This window comes from Panthera leo, chromosome B4 (genome assembly GCF_018350215.1).
Source record: "Panthera leo isolate Ple1 chromosome B4, P.leo_Ple1_pat1.1, whole genome shotgun sequence".
Taxonomy (NCBI): Eukaryota; Metazoa; Chordata; class Mammalia; order Carnivora; family Felidae; genus Panthera; species Panthera leo.
Window position 1 is genome coordinate 77,572,341 of NC_056685.1, and position 21,852 is coordinate 77,594,192.

The following is a 21,852-nucleotide window of genomic DNA, read 5'->3' on the forward strand; positions in this document are numbered from 1 at the left end:
CAGCATGCCTCGCATCCGGCTGTGGCCGTGGCCGCCCCGCCCCACGCCGCTCGAGACCCCCACGGGCTCTCCAAGAGCCCCCCCCACCCCCCCAGCGCCGCCACGATGGCCCTGGGGCCCCCACGCCCACAGCCGCTCAGCTCCCCCCCCCCCCCCCCCCCAGGCCACCGGACACTTCTGGAGCCCAGGTTGGGGGCTGCACCTGTTCAGGAGTAGGCTGGAAACTTGGGCCTGCCCTCAGGCGGCGCTCACTCAAGCCCAGCGTCAGTGCTGCGCAGCCCCGAGGGACGGGCGCGCCAGCCCCAGGGAACCGAGTTTTCTCCTGCGAGCCAGGACACGTTCGCGCCAGAAAGCCGATTCGCCGAAACCCTCAGCACCGGGAAGCCACTGGAACGATGGGGTAGAAAAGATCGCGATCTCCACTTAGCACGGCATTGACCACATCGGGGAAACGTGTTTCACGTCCGCGGGCACGTCTCCTGGGTTGTCGAGTAAAATGCGCTTCTGGTGCCAGGGATTTTCAAGATGGAAAGCCTCTGCGGAGAGGTTGGCAGGAAGCCTAGAACTGGTAGGGATAGAGAAGCGGAAAGGGACAGGACTCCACAGGCGGATTTGAAAGGGAGCAACAACTGAGCCAGAGGTAGAAATGGGGGTCCCTGGGAAAGGAGAGGATCTTACTGGAAAAGGACTGGGGAGGAAAGAATGGAAGCTCATGCTGGGGTGGGGGGGAGGGGGCAGACTTTCTGGCTGGACAGACTAGGGCCTGTACTGGGTGGAGCAGAGTGAAGACAGACCAGGAAAGTGGGGACGAGGCTGCTGAGATTACATCTGTGCCTTCCCGAGGGAGAAGGTTCCCGAAAGGAAGTTACTTCCTGTCTCCCTTGAGGGGATAGCTGGAAATTAGGAACAGTAGGTTTGGAGGAACCATTTACTCACGGATTTTACAGCGGAGGTAACATTCCTCCAGGAAGGGAAGAGGATCAAAATAATTTCCTGAGGAGTGTGGAGAGGGAGGCTTGCTTCGATTGTTTTACAGGCCATTCCCCCAAACAGACATACTGCCCTCAGGGTCAGCTGTGTGCTGGGCATTGCTGGGTGTTGGGAAACCAAGATAAAATTAAAAAAAAAAAAAAAAAAAAAAAATTTTAACATTTGTTCATTTTTTTTTTTAATTTTTTTTTTCAACGTTTTTTATTTATTTTTGGGACAGAGAGAGACAGAGCATGAACGGGGGAGGGGCAGAGAGAGAGGGAGACACAGAATTGGAAACAGGCTCCAGGCTCCGAGCCATCAGCCCAGAGCCTGACGCGGGGCTCGAATTCACGGACCGTGAGATCGTGACCTGGCTGAAGTCGGACGCTTAACCGACTGCGCCACCCAGGCGCCCCCATTTGTTCATTTTTGAGGGGAGGGGGGAGAGGCAGAGAGAGGGAGACACAGAATCCAAAGCAGGGTCCAGGCTCCCAGCTGTCAGCACAGAGCCCCACGCAGGGCTTGAACCCATGAACTGTGAGATCATGACCTGAGCCGAAGTTGGATGCTTAACCGATGGAGCCACTCAAGCGCCCCAAGATACATTTTTAAAAATGCAGTCTCTGACCTCAAGATGCTTGAAGTCTGAAGGTGGAGATGGGCTGGTCATCAGACGATTATAATAGTATGTGCTTAATGCATTTATATAGAGGTGGATACAAAATTGTCAGGTCTACATCATTAGGGTTTATTCTTGATGTTCGTCGCGGGGCTGTTCTAGAAGGGGTGAGAGTACAGAAAATGGAAGGACTTGATGTTGGATGGGAAGAAGAGGGGAGAAGGCCAGAGGATGGCGGTGCTGTGGGAACACTGAGAGAAGATGGTGATGATAACAGGTCTGTCACTAGCAGAAGGAGGGCAACACCGATGTCACTCACAGGACAGGAGTCCACGGCATCCTCAGCCACACAGCCCCCAGCCACTGCTTCCTAAGAAACTCTCTTCCATGCCAGTCTCTTGGGAACTGAAATTGATGATCACCAAATCCTGTGGTTTTAGAGCACGGACGATCTTCAGAAGTTAACTAGAGGAGGAAAGTGAGTCAGAAAAAGCTGGTGACTTGCCCAGAGGTTCCCCGGTTCCTCGGTGTTGGAATTGAGATGGGGACGCAGACGTCCTGACCCAGCTTCTTACAGTGCATGCCTACGCTGTTCCAGAGGCCTTTGCTGACTTTGCAGCCTGCACATTCCAGGACCAGTCTTAGCCGGTTTCTCCTGTTATAATGTTAACTACATATTCCCTCTGGTCTGGTCCTCTGTGATCGCTATGAAAAGCTGCTTCTCAACCTCTTAGCCTTCTTTCGGTTCCCTGTTCGGTCGATTGTAGGCCACTCCAACAGACTGAGCCCCGGCCAGGATGAGGCAGAATTATCAGCTTCCCAGTTCTCTGTGGTTTACAGAACCCTGGATCCGGTGGTCTATTTCAGTCCTGGCCTTGACATGCTGACTCACACTTAGCTGGAGGCCCTGTATTGCGGTCTCTTCTCCCTTTTTGTTCTGCTCAACCCTTTCCTTTCTTCGTTCAGTATCTTCTCCTTTTTTTTCTATTCTCGCCTCCCTAGCCTCCTTTGTAATTTGTCACTTTCTTTGTCTGCTGGCATCTGACCTACTACTGAAGCCTATCCTCCGATCTGTAGTGTATCCTAGCAGTTACCATCGCCCAGAACCGTGGGGCGAGCGCCTGTTCTAGGCACTGGAGGGGGGAACAAAAGAAGGATGAGCCCACAATCTACCTGGGAGAGTCAGGGCACGCTTCGTCACTCAAGAACATTAGAAAACACTCTGTGCCTTTGCATATAGCAAATGTACGTGGGAGAAATACCAGATGGGCAGATTAATGGCTAGGTGGGTCCTAAAAGGATGCAAAAAAGAGTAACGTAAAACCACTCCCACTTGGCGTAGTTTGTGAAATGGCAGTAAACGGAAGATCCAGCACAGAAATGTGAAATCCAACTTGGGTCCTATAACTCCATTTCCTCTAGAGGGCCTAATAGCGAACAAAAAGACTCAGGATGATCATGCGTATTCAGTTTTATTTGCTTTTCTGGATCTGGCTCAATGGCCTCTCAGAATGTTTTTTTTCCTTGATGGCCTCAAGTCCTTTCTTGGGTCTAAGCATCATCTTGGGAAGGCCATGAGATTCAGGAAGACGTTCAGTTGGGAGCAATGACCTGAAGGAAAAGCCAATATGTCCACAGTCAGTAACTTCTGCCTCCCTCCCTTCTGTTTTCTTCAGGGCTCCTGGTTGAGTGTAGCCCGGCCCTGTGTTTCTGAGGGGAGTTGAGGGAGTTGGGGGAGGGGGGGCAGGAGAGGGAGGGTAGGTGTATGGTAGGAAGTAGGTCTCAGCTGTGTCAGGACAATTCAATGTTCTAGGCACATATGTAGCACCTAGTGGCAAGAATAGGCCTTGAAATGGTTGTGAATCAAAGTTCACGCCACGAGACTCCAGAGTGTGTTTGAAGGCTAGAGGGCATAGGTGGGATGATTGTGAAGCTACCACTAGGTCAGTGTAGGTAAAGCCTCATCTAACCTTCAAGCATCATCTAAGGTAGTAAAACCTCTTGCTAAAGGGTAGAGCAGATTCTCATAATGCCCTTAGAAAGAGCTCATGGGAGAAAACGTTAGTGACTCTTCCCTTTCCCAGGTGCACGCAGGACTTTCTGAAGCTGTTTTTCTCTTGGCTTTGACTTAGGACAGCACTGCCCTCTGTCCGGTTGAGGTCTGCTGTTGTCACCACCTTACCCTAAACAGTAAGCACTTGGGTGATGTCGGCTGAGCGGGTATGCAGAGGGGAACTTGGGATGGCAGCATTATTGAGGGGAAATGCATCATGGAGGCAAGGGAAAGGAGTAAACGTATGTGGTAAGGAAGATGATGGCCTCCCTGTCCAATTATTGCTCCCCAGCCCCGCCAGTGTATGGGTCTCCAGGTGACCCTGTTTCAATCTGTCATGTGAGAGGACTTACACTGTTGATCCAGGAGATGTAAGCAGAGACCCGTGTGAAGACTGTGGGCTTCCTGGCGACGTTACAGCCCAGACTGGACACGAAACTGGTCACTCCATGGACAACATACTTGCCATTCACAAGGCAATGGAGAGGGCCCCCAGAATCACCCTGCAGGGAGGAGAAGGAGGGTCCTAAAACTCCATTTTAAAATCTTTGGACCTTTGCTTTTGCTTATACCCCACTTCTGCATGCAAACCCTGTGCAGTTTTAAAGCTCCAATTCAAATCCCTACTTCCTTCATATCCCCACAATCCAGGTGAATCTCATCTTCCTGTCCTTTCTTTTGCTGTACTTAGGTCATGTTCTGCCTTGTATTTTGGTTTCATAATTTGTTTCTACCTGCCACACCTGTCTATGAGCTTTTTGAAACAGCTTTTTGAGACTGTGTCTTACTGACACGTTTCCTCTCCACAGTGCTAGCATAGAACTTTGAATGTCTTAAGCTCAATAGCTTTTATTGACTTAAATCGAACCTGGGAGTGGGGGGAGTAGGGTGTCCTCATGATGTCTTCATCCCCAGCATTTAGACCAGTGGTTCCAATTAGACTTAGCCTTTAGACACAGGGTAAGTAGTCAACACATGAAACTAAACTGGGGTGAAGGGGAGAGAAAATGATACATTGGGTAATGGTTACATGCTCAGGCTTAGAATCAGAGGAACCTGGGTTTACCTGGACACGCTCCTCCTTACTCAGCTCCCAGGATGCCAGTTCTATAATTCCAGACAGAAAATCAAAAGATAGTTCTCTGGAAAATCTGACCAGCACAAGAAGGAAGACCTAAAGATCCTGCCATTAGAGGTCCTCCACTGAAACCACCAGACCTTCACTAGGTCACCCAACAGACCAGTTCAGTGTGGATGAATCCCACCGAAGGCTCACAGCTACTGATCAGCTTTTTATTACCTCACTCTGAAATGAAAGGAGATGGTCAAGGAGTACCACGCATCTGAAGAAAGCCTCTAAGATAAAAATAGAATTCAAAACGAAGAGACAAAGAAATAAACAAAAAATGAAGGGGCAGCCAAGGGTATGCAGGGAGAAGGAAACAAGCAATAAAAACCTGTGATTAGTATTGCATCCATGATGCAAGAACAGCATACTGCAAAACGAAACATTCAGAAAACAAAAAGAGCCTTCGGAAATTATGAGTATGATAGTAGAAATGAAATGTTGGAAGGATTGGAAGATACAGTAGAACAAACAAAATATAGAGAAACTAAGAAAATAAGAGGACCGTCTAAGGAGGTAAATAGGTGAATAACAGAAATTCTAGAAAGAGACTATAAAAAATGGAAGGAAAGAAGTCATCAACAAACAAACATTTTCAGAACCAAAGTTCTGGAGTTTCTAAAATGAGAAAACCCACCAAGGCTCTCTCACGATGAATGCAAATAAACCCATACAAAAACACAAAATACTGGGGTCAGGAGAGGGTAAAATAAGTCACTTAAGAGATTAGTGGGGAAGTGTGGGGCCGAATCAGTGATAAAATGGGCATATATTTTGCCGATTTAAAGACAGTTTTTAACTCCAGGGAAAACAAAGTTCTGCAGGAAATGAAAAGTGATTTTAGAATACAACATGGATAAGAGTTCAGGCCTTAAAACAGAAGGAAATCTTGCCATTTGAAACGATGTGGATGGACCTCGAGGGCAGTGTGTTCAGTGAAAGCAGTCAGAGAAAGGCAGATACAGGATGATCCCTCTTACTGGTGAAATCTAAACACAAAACAAAACAAGCTCATAGGTACAGAGAACAGAGTGGTAGTGGCCAGAAGGGGAGGGGGGAGGAACGGGAAAAAAAAAAACCCAAAACGCTTCCCTTTCTCATGAACTCACTGAAGGATTTGCAGCATCAAAGAAGAAAGAGAAATACAGGAACACAGGACTAGCGACCCACAATAAAGCATATGCGTGCTTGTGTGTGCCAAGCCTGTCTCTGAAAGGATGGAGACAGCCAGGAACAGCCGTTAACTCCATGAAGATATATGTAATCTCACTTATAATGCTGCTTTTGATCACAACACACTCTTCCAAAACGTTCCAACTGTTAAAAAGGAGACAGCAGGCCCAAAATAAAGTCACTTATGCTAAACTCCACCAAGACTTAATACCTAACCTAACGGTAGCTTCAGTTTCTCCCAGAAATGTGACCTTTAACCAGCCAACCTGGAATTTTTAGGTCAACGCTAGGCGGCAATGTGCTGATAGACCCCTTAGGAGGGCCACTTTGCCTAAAACAAGGCATTCTTTGCCACAGCTCAATGAAGCTGCTTTCCGTTCGCTCGAGGAGATGCCATCTGATTCATGAATCATTGAATGAAGCTGCTTTGATCTTTAAATTTACTCAGCTGAATTTTTGTTATTTAACAGATTTGGTGGCAGAGGCCAGAGCAAAGGGCACTTCTGACAGCTTTGGGGACACCAAGAAACAGGCATAAAACTCTGCAAACACTGAGTTTACTGTCTTTCTCACCATTTCCAAGGGCCATGGGTAAGTCCCTTTGTCAATTCCATTAAGAATGAACTCTCATCACATCTTTAATAATGGGCATTTCTGGTCTTTTATCATGTACAGAGAGTTACTGTTTTACAAAAGCTTCCTGCAAATGTGTTTTATCCTCAGAGAAATTCATGGAAAAGAATCTAACGGGTACTCTAGAATACAGGTTCCTGATAACTTTCAGATCAAGCAACTGAACTGGGTGAGAACTTCCAGAACTAGTGGGAAAAATGGATTCAAATAGGACAGATGTTAATTACATGGGCATGAGTGAACTGAGGAGGAGAGGATGATTATCATTTGTATGACTTCTTGTTTAAAACACTACCGGTTGTCTAATGTTTTCTTTTCCAGATTTTAGGAAACCTTTTTATCTTTTCTCTTAAGCTATCAACAATTTGGTAAGATATACATTTGTGACCAAAGGTGAAACATTTACTTGTTTTTTCCCTACCTGATCCCTCCAGAATTCAAAAATTCTCAAGTAGTCTTTTCATGACAATATACAGTTGACCCTTGAACAACATAGGGGTTAGGGACACTGACTGTCCCTCCCTGTGTAGTCAAAAATCCCTGTATAACTTTTTATTCCTCCAAAGTATAACTACTAGTAGCCTACTATTGACCAAAAGCCTTACTGATAAGAGAAACAGTCAATTAACACATATTTTATATGTTAGATGTGTTATATATGGTATTCGTGCAATAAAGTAAGCTAGAGAAAATAAGATGTTATGAAGAAAATCATAAGGAAGAGAAAATACACTTACTGTTGTATATTTATTGAAAAAAGAATCCACATATAATGGACCCACACAGTTCAAGCCCATGTTGTTCCAGGGAAGCTACAGTTAGTTGTTTACATAGGTTCAATGAAAATCTGATCTCCTTGTAACAAGACACAATTAGAAACATTGGTTATATTACCAAAGCTCTGACTGGAATACCATATTTGAGAACATTATGCATAGACTCAGATATGACCAGACACTTTCAAGAAACTAAGATCAACTTGGGGTGCCTGGGTGGCTCAGTTGGTTAGGCATCTGGTTCTTGATCTCGGCTCAGGTCACGATCACACAGTTTGTGGGATCGAGCCCCACATTGGACTCTGCACTGACAGCATGGAGCCTGCTTGGGATTCTCTCTCTCCCTTTCTCTCTGCCCCTCCTCTTTCTCTCTCTCAAAACTAGAAAGAAAGAAAGAAAGAAAGAAAGAAAGAAAGAAAGAAAGAGAAAGAAAGAAAAGAAGGAAGGAAGGAAGAAGGAAAGAAAAGAAAGAAACTAAGGTTGACTTTACAGAGCCAATAAAGCCTCATGGAAAGATTGACCTGGCACTTTGCTTGTAAGATTCCAGCAAAGCAGTCTTAAAAAGAACTTATGTGGTCAGTCACTATTCTTGCTGCACTTATGTAAATAATCAGGCAAAGTTTAATGTAAACAAACTAATTCTTCTGTAAAAAAATGAAGGTAAGTGTAGAGGGAAGAACTTATGTTTACACTATCATCTGTATTAGATTCTAATCCTGTTAATTGTCTCTGAGGTTCTGATATGTACTTATAAACTGGATCCTGAATTCTTCTAGTTTCCTAAAAAAATCTGGCTCTGACTCTTCAAATTAACATTTCCAATGTTCTCTCACCCTTTTGATTTGGAATCAATAAGAACACAGATTGCTCCTGAAAGTCCTTGGAAAGGACTACCCCAGGTCCTCCTCACCACCCAGATGGTAGTCAGACTCCAGGGACTTGGACATGCATCTCACAGCTGAAGAAGGTCCCACCTGACATCGGGTCCTACACAAACACTGGAGATGTTCCAGTCAAAGTGACTAGGAAGAGAAGTAGCTGACATGGAGGTAGACTTGCTTCCTCCCAAGATGCCAGATGAAGACTTCATACTTTAACTGACTAAATATGAAACCCTTTCTTCTTCCCTTTCTTTCCTTCACTCTGGAGCTGGCCTAGAAAAATAATGCCATCATCCATATCTCCTGGGCCATGGCTAAGGGGGATAACCTCTGGAACTTAGAACAACTTTTTTTTTTTTTTAATTTTTTTTTTAAACGTTTTTATTTATTATTTTTGAGACAGAGAGAGACAGAGCGTGAACAGGGGAGGGGCAGAGAGAGAGGGAGACACAGAATCCGAAACAGGCTCCAGGCTCCAAGCAGTCAGCACAGAGCCTGACGCGGGGCTCGAACTCACGGACCGTGAGATCATGACCTGAGCCGAAGTCGGACGCTTAACTGACCAAGCCACCCAGGCGCCCCTCGAACAACTTTTTATTTCAGGCTGAGAGAAGACGTAACTGACCCCTGGCTTGAATGGACAAATGCAACAATCCCTGAGAATGAATCCATTAACAGTGCCATCTTACTGAGAAGTGTTTTGTGCCCTGAGAGGGGTTGTCTTTGTGGTAATTATCACTCCCCTTGGGCCTATGAATGACAAGATAGCTAGCACATAGCCAGGAAATGCCTTTTAGGTTATCCAACTGTGCCCCTAGGCTTTCCACAAATGAACTAAGACACCTCATTGTACAATTGCCCTGGATTTACATCACCGAGTTGGAGAAAGAATTGAGTTAGAAAGGAATCATCGAGTTAGATCATTGAGTTAGAAAGGAATTTTTCATGATTCAGGATTCACTTCCTTTGGCAGGGCTACACTTCCCTGGTTAGGAGTAAAGGTACATGAGCATATGATCAGAAACCTCTCTTTAACTCTTAAAGATATTGTAGAATCTGTTGCCAAGACAATAGCTGCCCAATAAAAATCCTTAGACTCTCTAGCCAAAGTTCTTTTTTTTTTTTTCCTTAGGGAGAGAGAGAGAGAGAGAGGGAGTGAGTCAGGAAGGTCAGAGGGAGGGAGGGAGGGAGAGAGAGAGAGAGAGAGAGAGAGAAAGAGAGAATCTCAAGAGGCTCCACACTCAACACAGAGCAGAGAGCTCAATGCGGGGCTTGATCCCGTGACCCTGGGATCATGACCTGAGCCAAAACCAAGAGTCAGACACTCAACTGATTGAACCACCCAGGTGCCCCATAAGTTATTCTTGATGATAGGATAGTCTTTAATTATCTTTAGCTGAGTGAGGGGATGTCTGTACTGTGGCCAATACCACCTGTTATGCTGGATTAACACTTCTGGAGAAGCTGAAACTCAATTACGTAAGATCACTGAACAAGCCAACGTGGTTTACAAGGGTGACTGCTACAACAGGGTCTTTCTTTGACTGACTTGATTTTGATTGGTTTGGATGTCGGGGACCATGGCTCCAAAGTGCATTCTAAACACTGGGAATTATTCTGCTTATAGTAACCATAATAGTCTCCCCTGTCCATTGTTATTCTGTCAAATGTTTTAAATGCATGTTCACAGCCACTAACCACCAAGAAGATGATCTCCCCAAAACAGGAACATCAGAAAAAGAATGAGGAGAACGAGCAACCTACAGATCGTTGAACCTGAAGTCATGGCCTGTGAATATCACAGAGATTAAGCAAAAAACCATATGACCTGTGAATACCACACAAAGGATCAACAAAATTTCACAAAAAGCTGTGAGAACTACAGGGCAGTTGCTGAGGAGACAGTAGATCCAAAACTGAGTCACTTGTGCTAAACCCCACCAAAACTTAACACCTAATCTAATTGCAGCTTCAGCTTCTTTCAGAAGCGTGACCTTCAGCCAGCCAAACTGGAATTTCCTGGTCAGCTCGAGGAGGTAATCTGCTAAGAGACCCTCTCTGTTCCCCTTGGGAGGACAACCTTGCCTAAAACAAGGCATTCTTTACTAATAATTTCCTTTATTCCAGCTCCCTCTCTGCCTTTAAAAACTTTTCCTTTTCTGCAGCTTGATGGAGCTCCTTTCTATTTGCTAGATGGGGTACTCCCCAATTCCTGAGTCCTTGAATAAAGCCACTTTGATCTTCAAATTTACTCAGTTGAATTTTTGTTATTTAACAGGTACCTCTGTGAAAAAGGAAGAGAGATCCACATCACCCATAATGCCTGAACTGAAAAGTAGGAATACAAGCATTTATTTTTATAGAGGTATGGAGACCCCAAAAGAATCAGCTGACAAGAGTTGAAAGTGGTCCCTTCTGGGGAGGGAGATCTAGAAGAGTGGAAGGAACACAATGATTGTTCTTTTCCATCATTAAACTCATAGTTTTATTTGTCACCTTAAGCAACTTAATACATATAGCCTCGTTAAAAATTGAAGCTTAAAAGGAAAAGACACCAAAAGTTCACATTGGGGATGATTCTTTTAAAAAGGAACTAGCTGTACCACACCCCAACTACTGCTTAGGAAAAGAGGATGTTTTCTTTAGACTACTGCACTCAAAACAAATCAAACAAAACAACCTAAAAATCTTCCACCCAAATTCTAATAGAGGGTTGAGAGTGTTTCTGGGCTAGAGGAATGGAAGGTAATTAAATTACATATAACACTATCATCTTATGTTAATTGACTTGAAAAGAAACACAGGCTCTGGAGAGATGGAAGGTGTGGCTGAGGATCTGAGGGCAGAAGGAAGAGCTGGGAAGGAGCTCGGTGGGAATGAGTGGATCCATTCTGAGGTGAAGAGTTGGGGGACCCAGAAGTCTGAAAACCCAGAAGACACACTCTTGGGAAACTCCAGTGGCAAGGGATCTGGAGACACAATTGCCTCAGAGAATTGTCAGTTTAGAGCGGCTGCAGGAAGAAAAGTACTCTACTTATTCAGACTTTAAGACCCCGAGAGAGCAGAGGGAAAGTCAATTAACTCAGAAAGGTTAAACCTTAAGGTAATAGGGGAAGCTGGCTGGTGAGGACCTGGAAGAGAACTGCTTACCTATCAGTCTCTACCTGCATGTAGGGCTCCCAGGATACAGGACTTCTATGTTTTAACACTAGGAGGGCAAACTGGGATGAGCTGGTCACCTTACTTCCATGGTTCTAGGTGCTCACCAGAAACATTTGGTCCTTTGATCCTACTCTTTCAGTCAGCCTACCATCCTACAGCTGGCTTCTCTTTTTCCACTCAGCTCGGACCTTGCATTTGGTCTGCAGTCTTGTCCCTTAGCTCCAGTAATGCAGGAAAACCCAGCCCTGGATTAACGCATCCCTGCAACTGGGTCTTGAGTAAAATGGAGTGAATCACACGCTCACTTAGTCACTGCGCGGTCTGCAACCTCACTCTATCAGTAACATCTTGGAGGTCAGTCATCGTCCTACTCACTTTAATTAATCCAGACCCATACAACCCTTGTACCTTCATTGTCAGCATCCAACCTGACTCCTATTTCATAAGTAAATAGACAAAATAATGCAAACCCCTGCCATGCTCCAGCCACCCAGCCTGCACACTCTTTCATATCCGCGCACATTTTGGTGTCTCTCTTCCCGTGCTCTTGGTTCCATCGCTCCTCCTCTGGGATCTTGTGCCATCCGTTATTTCCTCTCACTGACTCTACAAGATGCTTTCTTCTCTGCCTATTAACACACTCACTTTTAACATACTATATTCAGCCCCTCCATGACTTGTCATTCTCCTTAAAGCTACCAGACTTTTTTTTTTTTTTTTTTGGTCCCTCTCTTTCCCCCAAGATTCTTGGAAGAGCATTCTCCATTCCTTACTATGTTTCTTGTTGCCTCTTCATTTCTTATCTTCAGTAAAACTTCTGCCCCCTCCAGTCTACTGAAACTGTTCTTGCCAGTTACCAGTGACCCACCAACTGTGCAAGTCGGCACTTCAGTGATCTACTGCGGCTCCTGGATGCACTGTGTCATACTGTGTATGACACGTTAGTATTTCCTGAGATTCTGGAAAACCCTTATCACCTCTCATTCCTCTTAGGTCTTATGGGTTCTTTGTCCTCCACCTACCCCTGCAGCATTCAAGTGTTCATGTTATCATAGTTTTTCCTCAACTCACTGTTCTTTCTTTTCTCATTCTACAACCTTTCCCCTGCAGGATGGGGGTGGCTGGGGTGGGGAGTGGAGCTCATCTGCTGTATCTCTAGCCCAGCTCTCCCCACACTCTCTTCTTCTTTATATCTAATTACTTACTGGTTAATTATACCTGAATGTCCCATTGGGATTTCAGACTCAACTTGTTCAGAATCAAGTTCATCACCTTCTTTCCCAAATCATATAAACCTTCTGTCATTGGAGGCAGCAAACCCCTCCCCTAAATCACTTAAACCGGATGCCTGGAAGTCACTCCAGATCCTCCTTCTTTCTCCCTCCTCTCCACTGCCCTAGTTCAAGCCCTCAAATTTATTGCCTAGATAATTACAATAGTCTCCTAACCTGTCTCTCATCCACCCTTCCCCTCTTCAAAGACACGCTTACCTTGTCATTAGACGATACCTCTAAAAGGCAACTCTGATAATGCTATTCTCCTTTTTATAACTCTTCAATGGTTTCCCAGTGCCCAAGAGATAAAGTTCATGTCCCTAAGCATGTGATGGAGATTCAGGGCAGGCTGCCCCAAAATATACCACTTTGGGACCTTGATTATTTTGAATTAAAGTTACTTAAGCACAGACAATGTAAGAAGGATATTCTAACCCTACTTTGTTTCTCAGAAAGCAGAAAATAAATGTCCCATGTGAAAGGTACCCCCCTGTACCAGGAGGGAAGGAGACATCCTTATGGTTGGATATAGGGAATTCAGGGCTATAGAACAAACCCTCTTACCTCACCTTGTTGGGTCTTAACTAATTTACACCAAACCCAAACTTCTTTGTCTTGCCAATTCTTCACAGATTTATTTTTTCTTTGTCTAAAAGTTCTTTGAGTCTCAAATGTTTATGAGCTCCTGCACATATGAGATTAAATTCGTTTTTCTCCTGCTAATCTGTCCTATGTCAATTTAATTATTAGGTGAGCCAAAGAACCTAGAAGGAAGACGGAAAAATTTTCTTCCCCTGCACATGGCACTTGAAGCCCTAAGTCACGTGGCTCCTGCTTGCCTTCAGTGTCCTCTCCTGACCTTCTCTGGTATGGTAATAGTTTATTTCTAGACCAAGGGTCAGCCAACTTTTTCTATAAAGGGCCAAATAGTAAACATTTTAGATTCTGCAGCCTGTGGAGTCTTTGTTTCAACTATTCAACTCTCTGAAAGCAGCTGCGAATAATATGTAAATAAACAAGTATGGCTGTATTTTTTCCAATTAAATGCTCTTTAATGAACATTAGAATCTTATATTTTTCATGTGTCATGACATTATTTTTGTAAATTTATTCCCAACCATTTAAAAATGTAAAAAGCATTCTATAGAATGGTTGCAGAGAAACAGGCCGTGGATTTGGAGGCTTGTGGGCTCTGACCTCTGCTCCAGCTGTAGGGAAGGCCCTGTAATTCTCTAAGTGTTCTAGATGGTTTCTTGGCCCATGCCCTCATTCATGCTGTTTCTCTCTCTGAACAGCTTTTCCCCTTTATGCCTGGCTTTCTCCCATTTAACCATCAGGACTCACTACAGGCTCCACTCTCTTGGGGGGAAGCAAGTCTTTTCTGACCCCGACAGGTACAGGTAAGTGCCTATCTTTTGGGCTCCTATATCACCCTACGCGTATCTTTATTATGACACTTACCCACGTTGTATTACACGTTCTATCGTATGTCTGCTCCTGCCATTCCTCCACTAAAACACTGTATTTGAGTCATCTTTGTATCCCTAACACTTAGTACAGTGCCTGGCCTCTAATAGGTAATCAAGAACATTTGTTGAACTGCATCAAGAAATCTATAAGATCGTACACTGCTGATTGATTTTGTCTAAATAGAAGAGGATCCCATGTATCATATATATAAATGATTATAACACTATTTTGTGCACTCTCCCCTGCCCCATTCATCCGTATATACTCCTGGAAATACTACTGAGGTAAAGGGTTGGTGGAGAAGGAGGTACAAGGAAAGCCGGGATCGATGGGAACAGAGCTTTTCTTATACACAGTTACGACCACCACCACTCCAGGCTGTAAAAAGTCTAGGTGACAAACAACTTCCAAAGAACGCACACATACACCAACACGCAAATGTTGGGCCACATCCAAGCCTCTGAGGTCAGGGCATTAGGCAAGGTGAATTTCAGCAGATTCCTTGAGTGCCGAGTTCCTGGCACAGACTCATTCTCACTGAGACGCCAGAGTAGCAAGCGGAGTCTGGACAGGGGGTGGGAGCAGGTGTGGAAAAGGGAGTGAGGAAAAGGTTGGGGGTGGGGTTTGGGAGGCCAAGAGGGGAGGGGCCCAGCCTGCGATTCCTGATGCCTCCTGCACGTGTTCACCTGGCATCCAGAGCGAATTCCGTCTCCTCCAGCGCATACCATGGTGCTCTTCACGGTGGAGCCCCAGTAGCTGGAACTGGAGCAGGTGGCGTAGTCCACACTGGGCAGGTAAGCCTGCTGCAAGGCCTGGGCCAGGTGCCCATTGGCTGAACAGGACACACAGCGTTGGAGGTCAGCCCCAAACCCTCTCGGGGGCGGGGGGAGCCTTCCACACCCTCCCAAGCCTTCCCAAGCTCCAGTGAAAGCTGAACTCAGGGCAAGCTCCTTCCAGGGCATGCCACAGATCCTCTCCCCTCCCCACTTTATATGCAAGCTACGGGCCCCTTCCTTCAGGGCTCATCCTTGATCGCTGTTCCCAAGCTCCAAACCACCAACCTCCAATCTCCCTACTGCTGCTTAAAAAAAGGAAAGCACTTTAAAGTCACCGGAATGGTCGTATTTGTCGAGAACTCCCCTGCTTTCGCTTCACACTGTAAACGCCACGAAGCAGAACCGGGACCATACACCCTTCTTTTCATGTCCTAAGAGCTTGCTGCAGCTTTCCTTTATCTGGCTCTTTGGACTTTTCAAAGCCTTTGCACATGAATTACTTCTCTGCATCCTTACAACGATGCTTTCATGTTCTAGAGATCAGGAGGTCGAACCACTATGATATTAAGTGAACTGAGAGCAGCTGCATTAGAAGCATGTCTCTCTCTCTCTCTCTCTCTCTCTCTCTCTCTCTGTCAGCTCCAGGTTTTCCCAGCAGACTGGCTGTTTGTGGCAAGGCCTTGCCTCTCCCCCAGAGCTCAAATACCGCCTCCTGGCTGACAGATGTCTGTGTCAGTCCTAATGTCCCTGCCCTTCTTAACCATCTCTGCTCATAGCCCGTCCTACCTTTCTGTGTTGTCTGGATGGCATTGCCTACCCGAACTCTTCCCGCGATGAGCAGAAGAGAGCTAGCTGAGTTCTCTTTTGCCTTCACTCCTCTGGACCTACGGCTACCTCTGGTTTATTCACCCCAACCCACAGCCCGGCGACTTTGGAGGTAGCGTGATGGTGTAACGACCACCAGAGTGGGAGCCAGATACCCGGGTCCTGGCTCCAGCGAACTAGTTACTAACCAGTCACGTGGTCTTAATTTTCTTGGGCCTCAGTTTCCTCAGGTTATAAAATGAGAGGCTTGTAAAAATACGCCGTGAGGGAAGGTGGCATGTTTTGTTTTGTTTTGTTTCTCAGTTATAAGACTCTATGAATCTCTGACTTGACTGTTCCATGGCCTATTCTTAGCTCGATTTCACGCACCAGTTCTTCGATCTCTGGTTCCTCGTCCCTGACTAGGGCTGCGACCTAGGGCTACAGAAAAATGCTCCCCAGAAGCCCAGCTACCTACTCAAGCCCCGTGTGGTGGATTTTGCCAACGCAGGCGACTTACTCTTGGTCATGCCCCAGCCCGTGATGTAGCAGGGATTGTTGTTGGCCAGGATGGCCCCCGCCGGGGGCAGGACACCCAGCTGCACATAGTTGTTGAGGGTAACTCTCTGGGCCAGGCGCAGCAGGGCAATGTCATAGCTGTGGGAGGAAACGAGCCTGCTCAGGCCTTCCGTCAAGGTCGGCACGCGGGGCGGCCCTCACTAAGCCTTTGTGTGCCCATAGAATTCGAAAGGAACAACTCAGAGAAAGGGGGAGGCTGGTTTGCTCGGCCTCCGACTCAGTCAAACACAGCTGGATTGTAGGATATTACTTGTCGAACAGCAGCACCTGCTGGTGAGGTCTTGGTGTTGTGGTCTAGCTGTGGCCTCTGCGACCTCGGTGGTGGTAGTGGGGCTTACGTCTCTCAGTTATGAATGGGGAATCAGAAAGGAGCCGAGTGCTGTGATCTTGGCCATAGAGAAGAATTCTCAGGGAAGAAAGACCTACCGTGCCGCGTGGGTCTGAAAACTCCGCGGCGATATCCCAGCTCCTTGAACCCGCTCCCCGCCCCCCACGACCCCCAGCACTGACCACCATTTTAACTACCCCCTTTCCCAAAACGTACGGCTCAGTCTGGCATGAGTTTTCTCAGATCAGATTCATTTTAAGACATTTACTTTTGCTGACGGAGTCGATTCCCTAAAATGAATACTAAGCAACAGCAGAAATGGAAACCTTGAACGCTGCAGAGAAGGAGTTTCAGGTGACCCGATCATGCAAACCAGCCTAGATCAAACAAGTCACAAAGGCCTTCCAAAATTCTCAAGCCTCCCAAAAGCTAAATTCTCAGAGGCCTTCCGAATGAACGTGAGGGAAGCCAAGCCCCTGTTGCTGGCCAGTCAGCCCCCTACCTCCAGGCCAAGGCCAGCCCAGCCCTGTCCCTACCCGGCGGCCACGTTACTGCTGTTCCAGTAGCGATGCACCACGATGTTCTGCACACTCACACGCTGCTCGGTGCCATCGTTCTGGCTCAGGTTGTGCTCTCCAGCCACCACACGGAAGGTCATTTTGCTGGAGTGAGACAAGAGCAGGAAGCCCTGAGTGATCCAGGGGGCTCTTTTCCCTCAGAGAAAAGTTGGGAAGCCATCTCACATCTTATCTTTAGAACAAGAACTCATCGTAACTGGCCCAGGCAGAGGGCAGATGAAAAAGCCTGGAAGACGAGGCAGTAACAAGCCCCCTCGTTCTCGAATTTACTAACCTGTGGCGGTGACAAAAACTGCCAGCAACTTCACTGACCCATTTTTAAAGCCCAGCAGCAGAGGCTGAGTATCTCATAGCCTGGGAGAGGTATGGTGAACATAAATGAAATAATGGCTCTCAGCCCACAGAGAGATTTTGAGGGAAGGATAAACCAATAGTTTAAAGCATGATCCCTGGGCCAGCAGCGCCAGCATAACCCGGAAACTTGTGAGAAATGCGGATTATCAGCCTTCAACCTGAACCCACCAAGTCAGAAGCTCTGATTTGTGCCTTCCAGGTGATTCTGATCCATGCTCAAATTTGAGAACAGTTGCTCAAGACACATACGAACAAAAATGATTGCCAGCCAGGCATTGACCGGGCACTGAAATATTTACCTACTTAATCCTCACAATAACTCGGCAAAGTAGGTATTATGACCCCATTTAAAATTTTTTTTTAACGTTTATTTATTTTTGAGACAGAGAGAGACAGAGCATGAACGGGGGAGGGTCAGAGAGAGGGAGACACAGAATCTGAAACAGGCTCCAGGCTCTGAGCTGTCCGCACAGAGCCCGACGCGGGGCTCGAACTCACGGACCGCGAGATCATGACCCGAGCTGAAGTCGGCCGCTTAACCGACTGAGCCACCCAGGCGCCCCGACCCCATTTTAGAAATAAGAGAATGAGAGCTTAGAGAAGCTAAGGAAGTCATCCAAAGGCACAAAGGTAGAAGGCGAAACGGGATGGGAACCTAAGCTTGCCCGATGCCAAAATCTGTACCTTTCATTATAGTCTACTACCTCCCCACAGGCCCCCCAACACCCCCTTAAAGGCTTGTCCTGAGTGCTCAAAGATACATCTTCCTCCAGAAAGGCCAGACTTCTCCCCTTCCAGAAGCTCAGCAAAGCTGGGTTTTGTTTTTCTCACCGGTCCACGCAGTGAGCAGCTGTCATCACCCAGTTCTGTCTGATGAGGGTCCCCCCACAGGTGTGATACCATTTGCCCCCAGAGAGGTACTGGAGGGAAATCTAGAAGGGGAGGAGAGAAAGGAGGGAGAGGTTGGTGTTTCTTAAAAGGCTTTGCCCCAAACTGCATATTACACTTCTTTCCATTCCTTCCATCCTTCCAAACATTCTCCAGCTTTGTGGGCCAGAGATGGCAAATGGGTTTCATTTGACCTGTCAGTTTCTACTGATCGGTCGCTATTGGCTCCTCGGAGTGGCGGTGAGAAGGGGTGTGCCGACGGCCCCGGGATCAGCAGGGAGTGCTCCACTGTTGGGTGATGTTTGCTGTGTACGTGGATGGGGGAGGAAAGGCACACACACAGCGTATTTGACATCCCCACTCGGGGTTGGTGCAAAGGGCCAAGAACCCAGGTCCTTTGACCTGCGTTCCCTCTTGGAAGGAAACGTGGCCATGGAATGGCTCCATCACCTAACCCACAGGCTTAGGTCTCCAGAGCTCCCCCTCCAATGACCTCCAGACATGTCCTGTCCCCCCACTTCAGGGAATACTCAGAACCACCACTGGAATATTCATTTTTATCAGTTCATGTCTTCCTCAGCACCTCGTGTTCCACCATCGCTCTACTTCTGAAAATTCGGGTGCAAACTTCGGTGAACTGAATTGAATTCCAATTGGAGTGATTCCTCTCAAAGTGTGGTTATTCACCAGTTAATTTGCCAGTTTTACGCATTTAGAATTGCTTAACTCAAAGCCTAGCTGCCCTGTGACGAAAGTAGAAACGCTTTAAATAGCCAAATAAGCTACATGGTCTACTTGGGGGGTGGGGGTGGGGGTGGGGGTGGGTGGGGGTGGGTGGGGGTGTGCTTGAATGCAGAGGCACACAGTGCAGAGTGGTGTGTGTGTGTGTGTGTGTGTGTGTGTGTGTGTGTGTCAGGGTATTGGGACGTGGAGCTGTGGGTCTGGCATGCAGTCTTGCTCGTGCCACTGGGAACATAAATGTGGTTTGGGTTTGGGTGCGTGCCTGGGAAAGTAAGTGTGGCTGGTGTTCAGATCCCCTCCCCCAAACCTTTTGTATGCTTCTTCCACCTTAAGCCTGGACCCGTTCAACCTTTTACCTCTAGAATCCAGACAGTTAGAGAACTTGTGGGTAAGGATGTGCACAAACACACATGATGTTGTATACCAGCACACATGCAGCTCTCGTTTTGTTGGAAGTCTGGGGCTGTGAAGGAACACCCACCTGCGAGGGCCAGGAATTCTTCCGGGCCTCAGTCCCTCCAACTACCCGGGCGTTGGTTTCTGGAAAGTCCTGGGTGCTGTGTCCTTTGTGGGGCAGAAGAAAAGTGAGTGATGACTAAGCATGGGGTCAGCTCAGGGTGGGGGGCAGGGTGGCTGTTGTGCTTTGTCTGCGAATTCACAGTTCCTCCCTAGCAAGTGAGGGGCCCAGCTGAGAGTTATGGGAGCCCTTTCGCCAAACAGGGGAGTCCGAGTGGCTTCTGCTTCCCCCCACCCCCAGGTGTCCCCAGAACTCTGGCATGCTACGAAGGACCCATCTCACATCACTGGGCTAGGGCCCCAGAGGCTCCCTGTGGTCTCAGCCTTGCTCGGGGTCATCCTAATGGCCCGAGGTGACCTCTCACCCCTCTACCCACACATACGGTGCTTTGGCAGGATTCTCCAGGGGGCAAGGACGGCAGTGCACATCCCAGCCAGACACCTGCTGAGGATGTCTTCCTGTCGATGAGGGTGGTAAGGAAGCCCAGACCCATGAAAGGGGCTTCTCTGTTTCGTGGCTCAAGGCCCTGCCATCCAGAGGGTCCTGCATGGAGAGTGGCCCTCACTGCTCCTACCCTGGATTCCAGGAGGGTAAAGTTTTTGCTAGACCCACAGGGTGTCCCATCTCACCCTGGGATAGAGAGCAGGCCTGGACTTCAGGATAGCTTTTGGCTCTGCTGTCCAAATCCTCCGCCCTATAGAAGTCAGGCCCGAGGACCCACTTACCATAAAGGACCAGGGTGGCGAGCACCAAGAAGCGTAGCATGTTGCCGGCCGAGCAGACCACTGCCCCCTTGCCATGAACCAAGCCCTCTTTGTACTCCTCTTATCAGCAGCTTTGCTGACCGTCTTGCTGCCAGCTGTCAGGGCTGCAGATGGAAGGCCGGGGAAAATCACAGGTGACGTGGAAATACAAATGAAGAGATGTATTTTCAAGTAAACTAATTTATCTGTTGTTCAAAGGCAGAACAAGGTCAGGTTAGGGCTGACTTAAGCATCTGCATTCAGTGGAAAGGCATCCAGTGAACTCTTTTTTCAGAAAAAAGAGAGGGAACCAGGGCTGGTCTTTCCATCAGGGTGCTCCCTTCACAGTCTGTCACTGCCTTACTGTCCTCAGTGACACTGTAAGTGCAGAGATCCATTCAGTGCACCAGGAGGTGGAGGCAAGGGGTGGGTGTGGAGGAGGGAAGAGTAGTTAGCAAAAAGAAGAGACCACGACCTCCCCCTGCCCAACGAGGAAGGTGGGCTATGCCTCCAGGACAGAGGTGTAAATGCAGGAGGACTAAACCAAGTAGGGATGGTGGAGGGAATTCTGGTGGAAGAAGGTACTAAGAAACGGGTTTGGGGAGACTCAGACAGAAAGCCAACCAGAGAGCTCCCAGAGAAGGAGACCATGAGGTGGGTTAGAAGGGGTAGCCCCAGGATAGGGAGATGGTCTGAGCACTGTGAGCATGGAGGGCAGAGGGAGCAGGTGAGGAACAGGCCTGGCCTGTAGGTGATGAAGGGCCCTGCCTGTCAAAGTCAGGAGAGGAGAAAGGAGGGAGGGGCAGGGCGCCTTGAGGCGGGCAGAGGACTTTGGGTCGGGAGGCCCCAGAGCAGAGGGCCAAGAGCGGGGCTGTGATTTAGGCAGAGAGAAGCCAGGAAGCCTGGAGGGAGGCAGGAGAGTCATCTGGTTCACCTGGGGGTCTTTGTGGCCTAGACACTTTCCAGAATCCAAGGTTCATGCCTGCAGTTGCAAGAGAGGCCTGGAAAAAGCTGTAGGAAGGAGCTCCGTAGGCCATGTCATAGAGTTCGGGGCCATCACATTATGGCGCACCCGGAGGACCCCCTTTCCAGTCTGACTGCCAGGATTCCAATAAAAGCAGATGGGGAAGAGGCTGAGCTGAGCTGAGCTGGGGAACTGGGCCTCTTTGGCCATCCTCTCCCCACCTCCCTAGTTAAGAAGCCAGCTCTAGCTCCAGGATGAGAAGCCCAAGAGGAGGCCTTTAGGGCCACCTAAACATTACCCCTCAATATCACATACTCCAAAGTAAGCCTCTAAGGGCGCCGTCGATGTCACACTCACCTCCGTACCCTTGGCCTAGGGCCACCCAATCTGTGTTTGCATAAAAACCAAAGTCTTCAGGGACGACACTTAAGGCCCTCGCAA

General features: G+C 47.6%; 1 protein-coding gene and 1 long non-coding RNA gene across 6 annotated transcripts; one reads left to right on the forward strand and one right to left on the reverse strand.

Moving 5' to 3' along the window:
* The first annotated feature begins 173 nt into the window (after positions 1-173).
* LOC122224559 lies at positions 174-14,276 on the forward strand. 3 transcript variants are annotated; one of them, XR_006204847.1, is made up of 5 exons: positions 174-640; positions 6,414-6,534; positions 10,512-10,598; positions 13,420-13,536; positions 13,965-14,276. It is a non-coding gene; the product is annotated as an uncharacterized LOC122224559 (long non-coding RNA). The 3 variants fall into 3 exon arrangements; XR_006204845.1 differs by having other exon boundaries at positions 13,420-14,276; XR_006204846.1 differs by having other exon boundaries at positions 174-400; positions 13,420-14,276.
* Positions 3,045-21,848, reverse strand: CELA1 (chymotrypsin like elastase 1). 3 transcript variants are annotated; one of them, XM_042946571.1, is made up of 9 exons: positions 21,769-21,848; positions 20,430-20,572; positions 19,669-19,751; positions 18,390-18,490; positions 17,163-17,288; positions 16,240-16,376; positions 14,826-14,971; positions 3,998-4,147; positions 3,045-3,202 (listed from the first exon to the last, which is right to left on the reverse strand). In XM_042946571.1, exons 2-9 carry the CDS (start codon positions 20,467-20,469, stop codon positions 3,185-3,187), a joined length of 801 nt encoding a protein of 266 aa, XP_042802505.1. In that variant the 5' UTR covers positions 20,470-20,572; positions 21,769-21,848; the 3' UTR covers positions 3,045-3,184. The 3 variants fall into 3 exon arrangements, 2 of the variants coding, with proteins under 2 accessions (XP_042802505.1, XP_042802507.1); XR_006204844.1 differs by lacking the exon at positions 3,045-3,202 and adding an exon at positions 4,513-4,630 and having other exon boundaries at positions 4,070-4,147; XM_042946573.1 differs by lacking the exon at positions 3,045-3,202 and having other exon boundaries at positions 4,094-4,630.
* Between the last annotated feature and the right edge of the window lie 4 nt (positions 21,849-21,852).